Consider the following 11,406-nt stretch of genomic DNA (forward strand, 5'->3'; position numbering starts at 1 on the left):
ATGCCAGTATCAAGTTGAATATGCAGTATTTTTAAGATTTGCTGTATTTCAAGCTATACAATATGTATAAGACTACATGCAATCCGAAATGTCAAGTTCAGTGATCATGGATTTTTCTTTAATAATGGGAGATCTCCCAACAGGTCAGAGAAAATACTGAACTAAACAATTCTCTTATAGTAACTGGTCTGGCTAATTTAAAGCATAGAGGTAACCTTAAACTTTTGATCACTACAACTAATATAATCAACACCAAAACTAAATAAAAAAAAATCACTTACCACTTGAAAGAGAGCAAGATAAGCGAATCCCACATGGTCAAAGTTTATCTTACTGTTGATCCACGTGTAGTTCTTCGCTAAGCAGTCAGTTTTATTTTCAACAATCTTGAAATAACAAGCAACATTAGTATGTTAATATTCTTAATATCATGTGAGCAATCTTACTAGCCTGCATTTTTTGTTAATATTACAGTAAAGAAATATTAACCAATATAATTATCCAAATGAAGGATACATACACATCCACCTCCTTATCTACCCATCCAACACACACACACACACACACACACACACACACACACACACACACACCAAATCCCAGGAAGAGGATGAAAAGACAGTAGGGATGGGCCTAAACTGAAAGAGGGAAACGAACAATAAAACTGAAACTAAAGTTGCAGACAGCAATAGAAGAAATTCTGATAAACAGTTGAAGAAAAGTAAGTTTAAATAATTGAAAAATATAGAATATAATTATAAAGAAGGGCATATAAGTATAAGTAAAAAGTGTGTGTGTGTGTATTTACCTAGTTGTATTTACCTAGTTGCAGTTTATGGGAGGGGAGTGATCTTATAGTATCCTGTCTCTATATCTATCTAGTTTGGTCTTAAAAACATTGACAGTTTTGACATTTACAGCATCTTCACTGAGTTCATTCTATTTCTTCACACTTCTGTGAGGAAAACTATACTTCTTAATGTCTTTTCTACAGTTAACTTTCTTCAACTTCTTATTGTGTCTAAATTTATAAAACCCTCTTTGTCCACATTTTCCATACCATTTATCATTCTATAGATGTTTATTAAATCTCCTCTCTCTCTCTCTCTCTCTCTCTCTCTCTCTCTCTCTCTCTCTCTCTCTCCTATTTTCAAGGATAGGAATTTCCAACACTCTTAATCTCTCTTACTAGGTCAATTTACTCAACTCTGGAACCATCTTAGTGACTGATCTTTGTACTCTTTCTAATTTTACAATATTACTCTTTGTATGAGGAGACCACACTACTGCTGCATATTCCAATCTTGGTCTTACCATGGAAATCAACAACTTTTTATAATTTCTTTATCCAAATATGAGAATGCCATTCTTACTCTTTTAAACAAATTAATCATCTCTCCAGTAATTTTATCAGTGTGTCTGTATGGAGTCAAATTTTCAGTAACTGTTGCTCCCAAATCCACTTCCTCTTTTGACTTCTTTAACTTCACACCTTCCATCTCATAATGATATTGTATTCTTTTCTTACTCATACCAAACTCCATTACTTTACATTTACTTAAGTTGAATTCCATTTACCAAGATTTACTCCATCTATTTATCTTATTTAAATAATCTTGCAGTACCATACAGTCATTTACATTTCTTACTCTTCTTATCAACTTAGCATCATCCGCAAATAAGTTCGTATAACTATCTATTTCTTCATTTATGTCACTCACATATATTACAAACATTATCAGTCCCAACACTGACCACTGTGGGACACCACTAGTTACTTTCAGCCAAGATGAATTTTGGTCTTGTATTGCAGTTCTCATCTATCATCCAGATAATTCTCCATTCACTCCAGCAGTCTTCCTTCAATTTTTCCATAATTTTTTATCTTCTATAGCAATCTTTGCTGTGGTACTTTGTCAAATGTATTCTTCATGTCTTAATTAGACACCATCCATCCATCCATCTCTCTCCTGCACAATATTGGCTACCCTTGAATAAAAGGACAATAAGTTCATGAAACATGATCTTCCCCTCCTAAATCCAAATTGACAATTCACTAAAACTTTATCTCTTTCTAAGTGTTCCATCCATCTTTTCTTTATTGTTCTTTTACATGATTTTTTCTACAACACTAGTCAAGGACACTGGTCTATAATTTAGTGGATTTTCCTAATGTGTGTGTGTGTGTGTGTGTGTGTGTGTGTGTGTGTGTGTGTGTGTGTGTGTGTGTGTGTGTGTGTGTGTGTGTGTGCGTGTGAAACTAACTTAATCCATCACCACACAGTCCAAGTAATTGGGATTTAACTTATCTTTCTGCATTCCACTTAATACCTCACCTAGACACCCCATAGTCCCTTGCTGAGAATAAGTACAATTTAACAAATCCTTCTGAATTTAACCCAACTTAACTAACATAACAAAGTCTTCCTTGCTCCAAGAATTTGTTTTGGATGGTACATAGGCTCGATACCAAAACCATCTATATTTGTATACGTAATTTTTAAGCTTCCGCTAGGTGATCTTCCGTGACATCTTTGTGTCACCATTTCCTTTCTTTCATGTGCACAACTTTCCACATGAATCTCATCACTTGTTCCTGTGTTCTCTTTGTTTTTTGAATGGGCCTCTACTCTCAACTTTTTCAGTTTACTTCTCTCTTCTTTGTTCATGTCTCTTTTTATCCATATTTCCCTCATTCCTTCTACTTTTGCCAATTTTCCTGTTCTTTGTAGGACATGTTCTGCTGCTGTTTGTGACATGAATCTTATTTTCATTGGTCTTGTTCTATTTTTGTCATACTTTCCAATCCTGTAAAGCTCTTCAATTTGTTCAATTATCTCCTCTCTTTTCCCAGCCACTTCTGCTATAATTTCTTTAGCCCTTTCTGCCTCTTCTTTCCCTCTAGCTGTTTTCATGGGTAGGTTCTTGTGTGCGTGTGTGTGTAAGTGTGACAACTGAGGGTACATGTCTGAATGTTTATATATAAGCTATGGTCATTCAAAAAAAATGAATTGCCTAAAGTTCCAACTTTATTACATCACTGTAAATCTAAAATTATAAGGATAAATTCCAGAACCCACTTTTAAGCAGCACCTAAGAAGATGCAGATGAGTCACTTTAATAAACATCCGTGTCCAGGACTAACACAACATGCAAAAATATAAATAAATAAGTAAATAAGATAAAATAAAAAAAAATAAGAGCTAGATCCAAAATATCTGGCAAGAAAATAAAAATAACCAAAAAAAAGAGAAAATAAATTTCTTACTTATATATGCTAAGTCTCAAAAACAAATGGAAGATACTATGCAAAAAAAAGAGAGATGTGAGTGGAATACTTGTTAATTAAGCCACATTTGTACAGTATCATGGTCTACAAGTTCTAAAAAAAAAAAAAAAAAGCTAATGGTATATGAAAATATGAAGAAATAAATTATTAAGATGTGTTGTAGTATGTGAAAAAGATAAGGAAATAAAAGGAAACTGTAAACACAAAAAAATAGAGAAAAGGTAATCAAACACAATAGTTATGAGTGATATCTTAAAAAAAAAATCATACCTGTTTGTAATCAAGTTGTCGTTAGGTTTAGATAACTAAATAAAAATATAAAGCAAAACCAGTCTTAAAAATGGGTTATATAACCATGGAAGAATTAAAATTTATTTTACTAACCTTGAGAGGTAGAATTTCTCCATGATGGTCTATACACTTGTAAAATTTTCCCCCAAACATCTGGACACCCATGATGGAGAAGATGAGCCAAAACACAAGACACACCAGCAACACGTTGAATATGGACGGGATGGCGTACATGAGAGCATTGACCACTATCTGTGGGAAATGTATAGTTTTTGGGATCTAAGAAGAACTACTTTTGTTCTGTTGTCCGATTGTTGTAGACTTCAGTTAAGTACTGTTAATAACCCTTCACATCTTTATGATAATGTTAATTAATGATTAATCAAGGAACAAATTTTGGAATGTGGTGCAAGATGTACACCAACATAAAATTTTTTATCCTCTTTGTGTGTATACTCTGTAATCATAGCATACAATATTCAAAGGTAAATTTGCAATGTGTATTAAAGATTTATAATAGTTCTGGCACACACACAAATTTCTCTCCAAGGATTAGAATGAAAAATATACCTGGAAAAAAAAAGAACCAGCACCACAAAAGTTGATTCAGATTCAATTAGGAAAGCCAGCAGACTGTCAGTGGGGTTGTCCTTTGCAGAGTCCACAGTGTTAATCATGAATTTTTTATTTTTTTTTGCAGAAACAGATACTCATTCTAATAAGAATAGACTGAAAAGCTTCACAAAGTTAAGATGTCAAAACCTATTAGTCACTAATTTAATGGAATAAAAATTATCACTCTTCTTTAGAACATAGTGAATGTAAGCAAACTTGCAACAAGAAAAGGAGAGATAGACATTGATAGGTATGAATGAAAATATCTGACAGGGCACTTATTGAGCAAAGAAACAGTGTATCTAAGGACAATAGATGGAACTCTATTAGGACCATAAACCTTTAAAAATCAAAGCTAAAGAGGGCCTAGATGCATTATGAAGATTTATGGTAAATATGATGTAGTCAGAGGGTGGAAAAGAAAAGGATATTTTCTACTGGATGTTAGTACAATTTGTTATAGAAATTTATTCTGATTTTTTAATTAAATGCTCATAATTTATTATCACCTTAAAATAAAATAAAAAATTTGGTTGATTGATATTGTCAGAGTTTTCTGACACAAAAATACTAGCAGATTTGATAAATTAATTACTGAGTAAAACACTTCTTCCAGGATTGGCGCGGCACCAGTTGGACTGTAGCAGGGCTGGAGTCAGTTCAGCCCTGCACGGCACCTTGAGTGGGGATTGCCATTCACCCTCTGTGTTAGTTAAACAAATAGTGCATTATGTGTGTGATTCATGAATACAAGCCAGTTTTAGCACTCTATGTGACAACCAAAAATTAGTTTCAGTGTCCTAGTTACTTCAATACCACATATTCTACTTAATAACTTGATAAATGTACCTCATAGCTTTGGCAACACATAAATTTTAAATTATGAGCCTTTGAGGTACAAAAACATAATGTTTGTGATTCAAATAAAACTGCCTACAGCACGGCCTCATTAGTATTGTTATTTGAAATTATTGTGCAGCCCCCCCCTCAGTTTTTTTTACCACGAGCCGTCACTGGATGCTAATGCAGTGGTATTACTGAATGAAAAGTTGGATAATAAATATAAAATATTTGATACCATCTGTACCAGTATTGTGGTGATGGCTAAGCTGGTCACAGAATGCTGTGCTTGTAAAATAACAGCAACTGTGAAAAAACTAAACCAGAGCAGATCATGTATTCATCTGGTCTGATGTCCAGGTATCTACTAAATGGTGAACTGTCACTTTTACAGTGTATCAATACTAAATTATTTGTTCTCTGCGAACAGTAAATAACTTCTGCAATCATTTTGATAAAAAATTATATGAACCAATAAAAATTACAAAATAAATTTCTCTATGAAGAGATTTATAAAAAAATAAACCAAAGAACAGTTTGTTTTCTTTTGCAGAAAACAATTTAAAAAATCTTTTTATTTGCAGTAATGTGCTTTTTTCTTTTTTTCTTTTATGATCCAGTTATCCTAATCTATCAGGGCTAAGATGTCTCCAAATGAAGGACTTTTGGCATTTGGGAAACATTACCCGAGTGGATGCTCTTTCTAACCTCAGACTGTGGCCAGAATTTGAACCCAAGCACATAAGAGCCCATTGGCACCCAAGTGTGTGTGGTACAGTGGGGCACCATGGGGCACCAATGTAACATAGTGGCCCCACTTGCAATAATGCATATTTAAAAAAAAAGGTGCATAATACTGCAAGAGGGTAAAAGTAAAAGCAGTTATACATATTGCATTATGTTAGTACAGTACCATAATTCTTATGAAATAATATGCAAAGAAATCACACAATCACACATCTGTAAAGATTAAGTTAGTTGCCTAACAATATTCCCTTAATATTTTCCTGCAAATATTCCACAAACTTCAAGTATGGCAGAAAGGCAACAAAAGCATGCCTACAATACTAAATCTACAAATGTTGTAGATAACAAACGAAATGTTCTTAGTTTCTTACATAAAACTCATTCATAAGGAAACACTTTCAATTTGTGGGACATCTTGCAATAAAATATGACAGTGCTTGAACCCATGGCAGAAAGACTGTACTATGTATATATCACATTCCTTAAATTGTCAAGATCTGACATTTGTGTTCCTCTGGAAAAAAACAACAGCATCTTTTCCTCTTTCACTTGTAGAATAGAGGATTAGCTTAATGCCCAAGTTAACTTCTGGTGTCTCTTTTTTCCTTTGATGGTCAATGCCATTACACGTTACTCACTCCATTTGGAGTAATTCATCAATGACAGTTTGCTATATTGCATAACTTCTTCCCCTTGGTTGTAAAGTGTCACTTCCACTTCTCTCAATTTTGTAGCAGTGCCTGCTACAAAATTGTGGGTGATAGGACAGAACCCTAAGGAAAACCATTGTTAATGGACTTTGGAGAAGAACAGTGACCATCTACCACAGTAGCAATAGAACAGTCAGAAAAGAAATCTAAGATGAAATTACAGAGAGAAGGATAGAAGCCTTAGGAAGGCTGTTAATCAAAGCTTTGTACCAAACTATCAAAAAGCTTCTGATATGTCTAAGGCAACAGTGAAAGTTCACCAGAATCTCTAAAAGATGATGATCAAGACTCATTAAGGAAAGCCAGATCACCAGGTAGAGCAGCCACAATGGAACTCATACTGATGATCAGGTATAAGATTGTGAAGTGATAGGTGTTTAAGAATCTTCCTGTTGACAACAGATAAAAAAAAAGCTTTAGAGAGGCAGAAAATTAAACCAATAGAGTGGCAGTTAGATGGATTATACCAGTAACCTTTTTAGAACAACAAAAAGGAAAGGTAGATTTTGATAGAGAGAGATGGTAGAGTCTGACTAGGGAAAGTGTAAGCACAGAGGCATAGCTTTGGAGAACAATAGGGAAAACCCCATCAGGTCCATAAGCTTTTTGAGGATTAAGGCCAGTGAGGGCATGGAAAACATCACTGCAAAGGATCTTAATGGGTAGCATGAAGTAGTCAGAGGATGGAGGAGTGGGAGGAACAAGCCCTGAATCATCCAAGGTGAAGTTTTTAGTAAAGGTTTGAGCAAAGAACTCAGCTTCAGAGATAGATGAGATGACATCGGTGCCATCACCTGGATGAAGTAGTTGTTGGAGATGCTTTTGGCTAGGTGCCAGAAGCCACAAAGGGAGTTAAATCTTGAAAGATTTTGACATTTTCTATTGATGAAGGAGTTTTTGACTAGTTGGAGAACAGACTTGGCATGATTCTGGGCAGACATATAAAATGGATGAGATTCAGGTGATGGAAGGCTGAAGTACCTTTTGTGGGTCACCTCTCTGTCAAGTATAGCACAAGAGCAGGCTGAGTTAAACCAGGGTTTGGAATGTTTAGGGGAAGAGCAAGAGGAATGTACACCTCCATGCCAGACATTATCACCTCTGTTATGGACTCAGCACACAGAGATGGGTCTCTGACTCAGAAGCAGTAATCATTCCAAGGAAAATCAGAGTAATACCTCCTCATGTTGCCCCAATAAGCAATGGCTAAATGCCAGAAGCACCTCCACTTTGGGGGATCCAGAGGTAGGGTTTGGAATGATAGGACATGATAGAGGTATGAAATTTTGATTGGAGGAGACCAATGAAGAAGACAGATAGTATAAGCAGAAGTGTTAAAGGTTATGAAAAGGTAAAGAATGTTGGGTGTTCTCCAAGATGGTCAGGAATATGAATATAGTGTTGCTCTAATTGCTTTAGGTCATTGGAGGACAGCAAAGTTAAAGGCTAGTTTACCAGGATGTTCAGTGACTTATTTGAGGTTATAATATGAAAATACCTACCAGCACCCATGAATATCAATAATAAGAATGCAATACTTTTTTAAAAATGCAGTCCAAGATTCTGTGGCAGTTACAGCTCAGTGTGACTCCCAAGATGGCCAGCTGTGTAGAGGACACAAACTTCAACAGAGGATGCCACACGCTGCTAGCTCCACCCACAGCAGGCACCACTCGCCCTCAACGGTAGATGCCACACGGCACCAGCTCCACCTGCAGCAGACACCACATGCCACCAGCTCCACTTATGGCAAATACCAGTTCCACAGTTATTCTTTACACCAAATTCATTTGTTTCATCCTGATCTCCACCTGACACACAACCAACTAAAATAAAATGCTCAGTTTATCTGAAGAATACTCACATGCAATATTATACCAGAGTAATAGTTTAAAGTGTATGTTCACCTAGTTACGATATACAGAATTTGAGGTAACATTTTGTTCTGTTTTCAGTGTTTAGTTTGATCTATTCTTTTCCCTAGTTTTATCCAAGTGCATATATTATGATGTAAGCAAGGCTATTACTCTGGCAAAATCGACTATAAAAAGTGCCAGGCTGAGATAAGAATGAAATATGTGAACCTGGAGTGAGACCACATCATGGAGCTAGTGGCATGCACCTTCTGCCACAAACAGAGTAAGTGGCATGCAACACCTGCTGATGCTATGTCACACAGTTGCAAAATACTTCAGACACTCTTTATTTAATTCTATCAGCATTTCATTTACAGCAGCATACTTTGTAATATGATAATTATATACTGCAAAATTCAACCTTTATCAACATGAACAGTACACAAATAGCTGTAGAAGTGTAGAAGGATTTCAAAATCACTACCAATTTGTTATACCCAGTTCTATAGTCATTGATTTTCTTACTTCATGTATATTATGAAATGTAAGTAAACAAAGAGTATAGGATGCATTCATATACCTGTTTTCAGTTCAAAATCAGTCATATTTAATCTACATTAATAGTAACATCTATACTTCTCCTGCTAGCTTGAGGAAGTAGCTGGCTTGCTGATACAAATACGCTATGTGACTTTTACACATGACTAATTGATATACCTCGCTGAAAATAGTATGTGGTAGGCCATTGTGTTCTTTATTTCACGAGTTTCTGCTCTTATCATCACAGAGAATTTTAACTTTTATTTTAAACAACAATGCATGCATACATGATCTTTACATGTTATGCAATACTCAGTTTGCTTCACATTCTCCCTCTTATTAAGATATTTTAAAACTTATTTCACTGTCTCTGCTATTTTCAGATGGCAGTCAGACAAAATCTACATTGAATAATGGAGGATCAGATACATGGTCACATACTGTATTGCATAGTGCCATATCTTTGGTGCTTGGCACTGAATCAAACAGTACATGACATAGTTTAAATAAAAACTTACAATTTTACCAAAATATAAAATTTATCATCTGAAATACAACACTTTTTAAGAACATAACACAAATATCAAATTCTAACCACTGGGTGATGCAAGCGTGCATGAGTTAGTGTACTTATAAGTAATATGCATTAGAAAGATTCTCACCTTAAACAGAGACAACCAGAAATTTTCAATATTATTTGGTAATGCTGTATTTCCAAAATTGCTCCCTATTGCAATTTCTTTCCCCAGTATACACACAGCCAATATAGTGGATAGAAGGTTTTAGGCCAAACAAAGACCACTTGTGTTCAAACCAAACAAGTGACAAACAGTTGAATATGGCTCACTGAAAGTTAGATATGAAAGGGAAGAGAACAACATAGGTATCATATGTGATACTGATAATAATCTGGGAATCAATTAACTATGTTGCACTTATGAAACTGTTTACATGTTAGGTGCTGCCACAACTACAACCAGTGTCAAATAAATGTACATACTGTCTTAAGGCAACATTGCCAGGAAGCTGAAATACTGTTTTTGTATCTTGACTCAGGGTTGAAGTGCAGTGCCTACAATTTTAACCATAGCACACTCATGAAACAGTAAGATGAAACCTGCTTTGGAATTTTGTTGTATAATTTTAAGGCAATTATTAGCAAAACAAAATATGACTATTGGAAGGAAATCAGATATTTCTTAAAGATCCCATCCTTCCCCCAAAATTATTCTCACCAACATGCCTGTCAACAATTTTGGTTATCTGTGAATATTTGGTTGCAAACCATCTTAAAAATACAGTGGAACCTTGGTTTTTAACATAATTCATTCCTGAATGTAGTTCAAATTCCAAACTGTGTGAAAACCAAAACAATTTTCCCCATAGGAATCAATGTAAAACAGATTCTCAGACACCGGTCCATCATGTCTTAGAGGGTAATGACTGACGCCCATACTGCTGAGCTTATAAATTTCATCTAGAAAGGATGTACTGAATAGTGACACAGAACTCATCAAAAATATTATTTAGACCATGCAGGCATTCTTTTTCTCACCGATTAAGTGAGGAAAGCCTTACAGAGTGACACAGAGAGGAGCAACCCATTCACTGCCATAATGAAGGTGATCATAACACTTAGACATCTTGCTGCTGGGAAAAGCCACAGGAAAAATGCAGTTGTGCAGTAGTGATGGCATTGTGTGTCATAGAGAGCCACAGGAGGCATGGGATTACTTCTGAGCATTGAATCTTGTTTGTTTACATTTAGGAACTTCTTCAACGGGATCACATTTAATTTATTTCAAAGATTGAATTACTGTCTTACCCTCTGTGTCTCTCCTCCAAATATATAAAAATGAAGGAAATATTTATAGAAACTGTAAATTAGTAATAAATGTCAAATTTCTGCTGTGTCTTGTAGTATTTGAAATCAAGTAACTTTGTTCGAAAACTGAATTATGGTATGGCAACCGAAGCAATTATGAGTAATTTTTTATGTTCTAAAACTGAGTTGTTCAGAAAGGGAGACGTTCGGTAACTGAGGTTCCACTGTATATACAATTTGCAAATACTTATCATTTCCCTTGCAACTTGCTTTATTTTATATCATCTTTCATGTGACCATCTTCCAACCCTAAGCTTAAGTTAACATCCACTTACATTACACTTTTGTCACATACTTGCACATAAGTAAAACTGTAGCATGGTTTGCACTAATTCCACTATTTGTGAAATCCGTACTGTACTGTCTTCTAAATTTTCTTAATGCAGTAATTCTTCTAACCGCAGACATAAATAATGAGATAGGATATGTTTGTAACTTAAAACATTCATGCCCAACATTATTTTTGTCTTTACTAAATGGTACATGTACATGGCACTCAAATAAGGAAGCCAAAGTTGGAAAAATTTGAAGACTGAAAGCATCCTTAACCTTTCACATTCAGTCTTCAATAGACAAAAACTGTGTATTTTTCTCATACAAGAAAGACACTTTAATAAAATGTGATGATCACAA

General features: G+C 35.0%; 1 protein-coding gene across 3 annotated transcripts in view; it reads right to left on the reverse strand.

Annotated features, from left to right (window-relative positions):
* Positions 1–11,406, reverse strand: part of LOC135107048 (sodium channel protein 60E-like) — a 264,723-nt gene that overhangs the window by 87,962 nt on the left and 165,355 nt on the right. For all 3 annotated transcript variants that reach the window (XR_010271559.1, XM_064016638.1, XM_064016639.1), the window contains exons 24-25: positions 3,674–3,832; positions 282–386 (exon numbers count right to left, since the gene is read on the reverse strand). Coding sequence is in view for 2 of the 3 variants with exons in the window: in XM_064016638.1 (XP_063872708.1) it covers positions 282–386; positions 3,674–3,832 (264 nt within the window). In the remaining variant the exon portion in view is untranslated. The remainder of the gene's footprint in view (positions 1–281; positions 387–3,673; positions 3,833–11,406) is intronic.

Source organism: Scylla paramamosain, chromosome 14, assembly GCF_035594125.1.
Source record: "Scylla paramamosain isolate STU-SP2022 chromosome 14, ASM3559412v1, whole genome shotgun sequence".
NCBI lineage: Eukaryota > Metazoa > Arthropoda > Malacostraca > Decapoda > Portunidae > Scylla > Scylla paramamosain.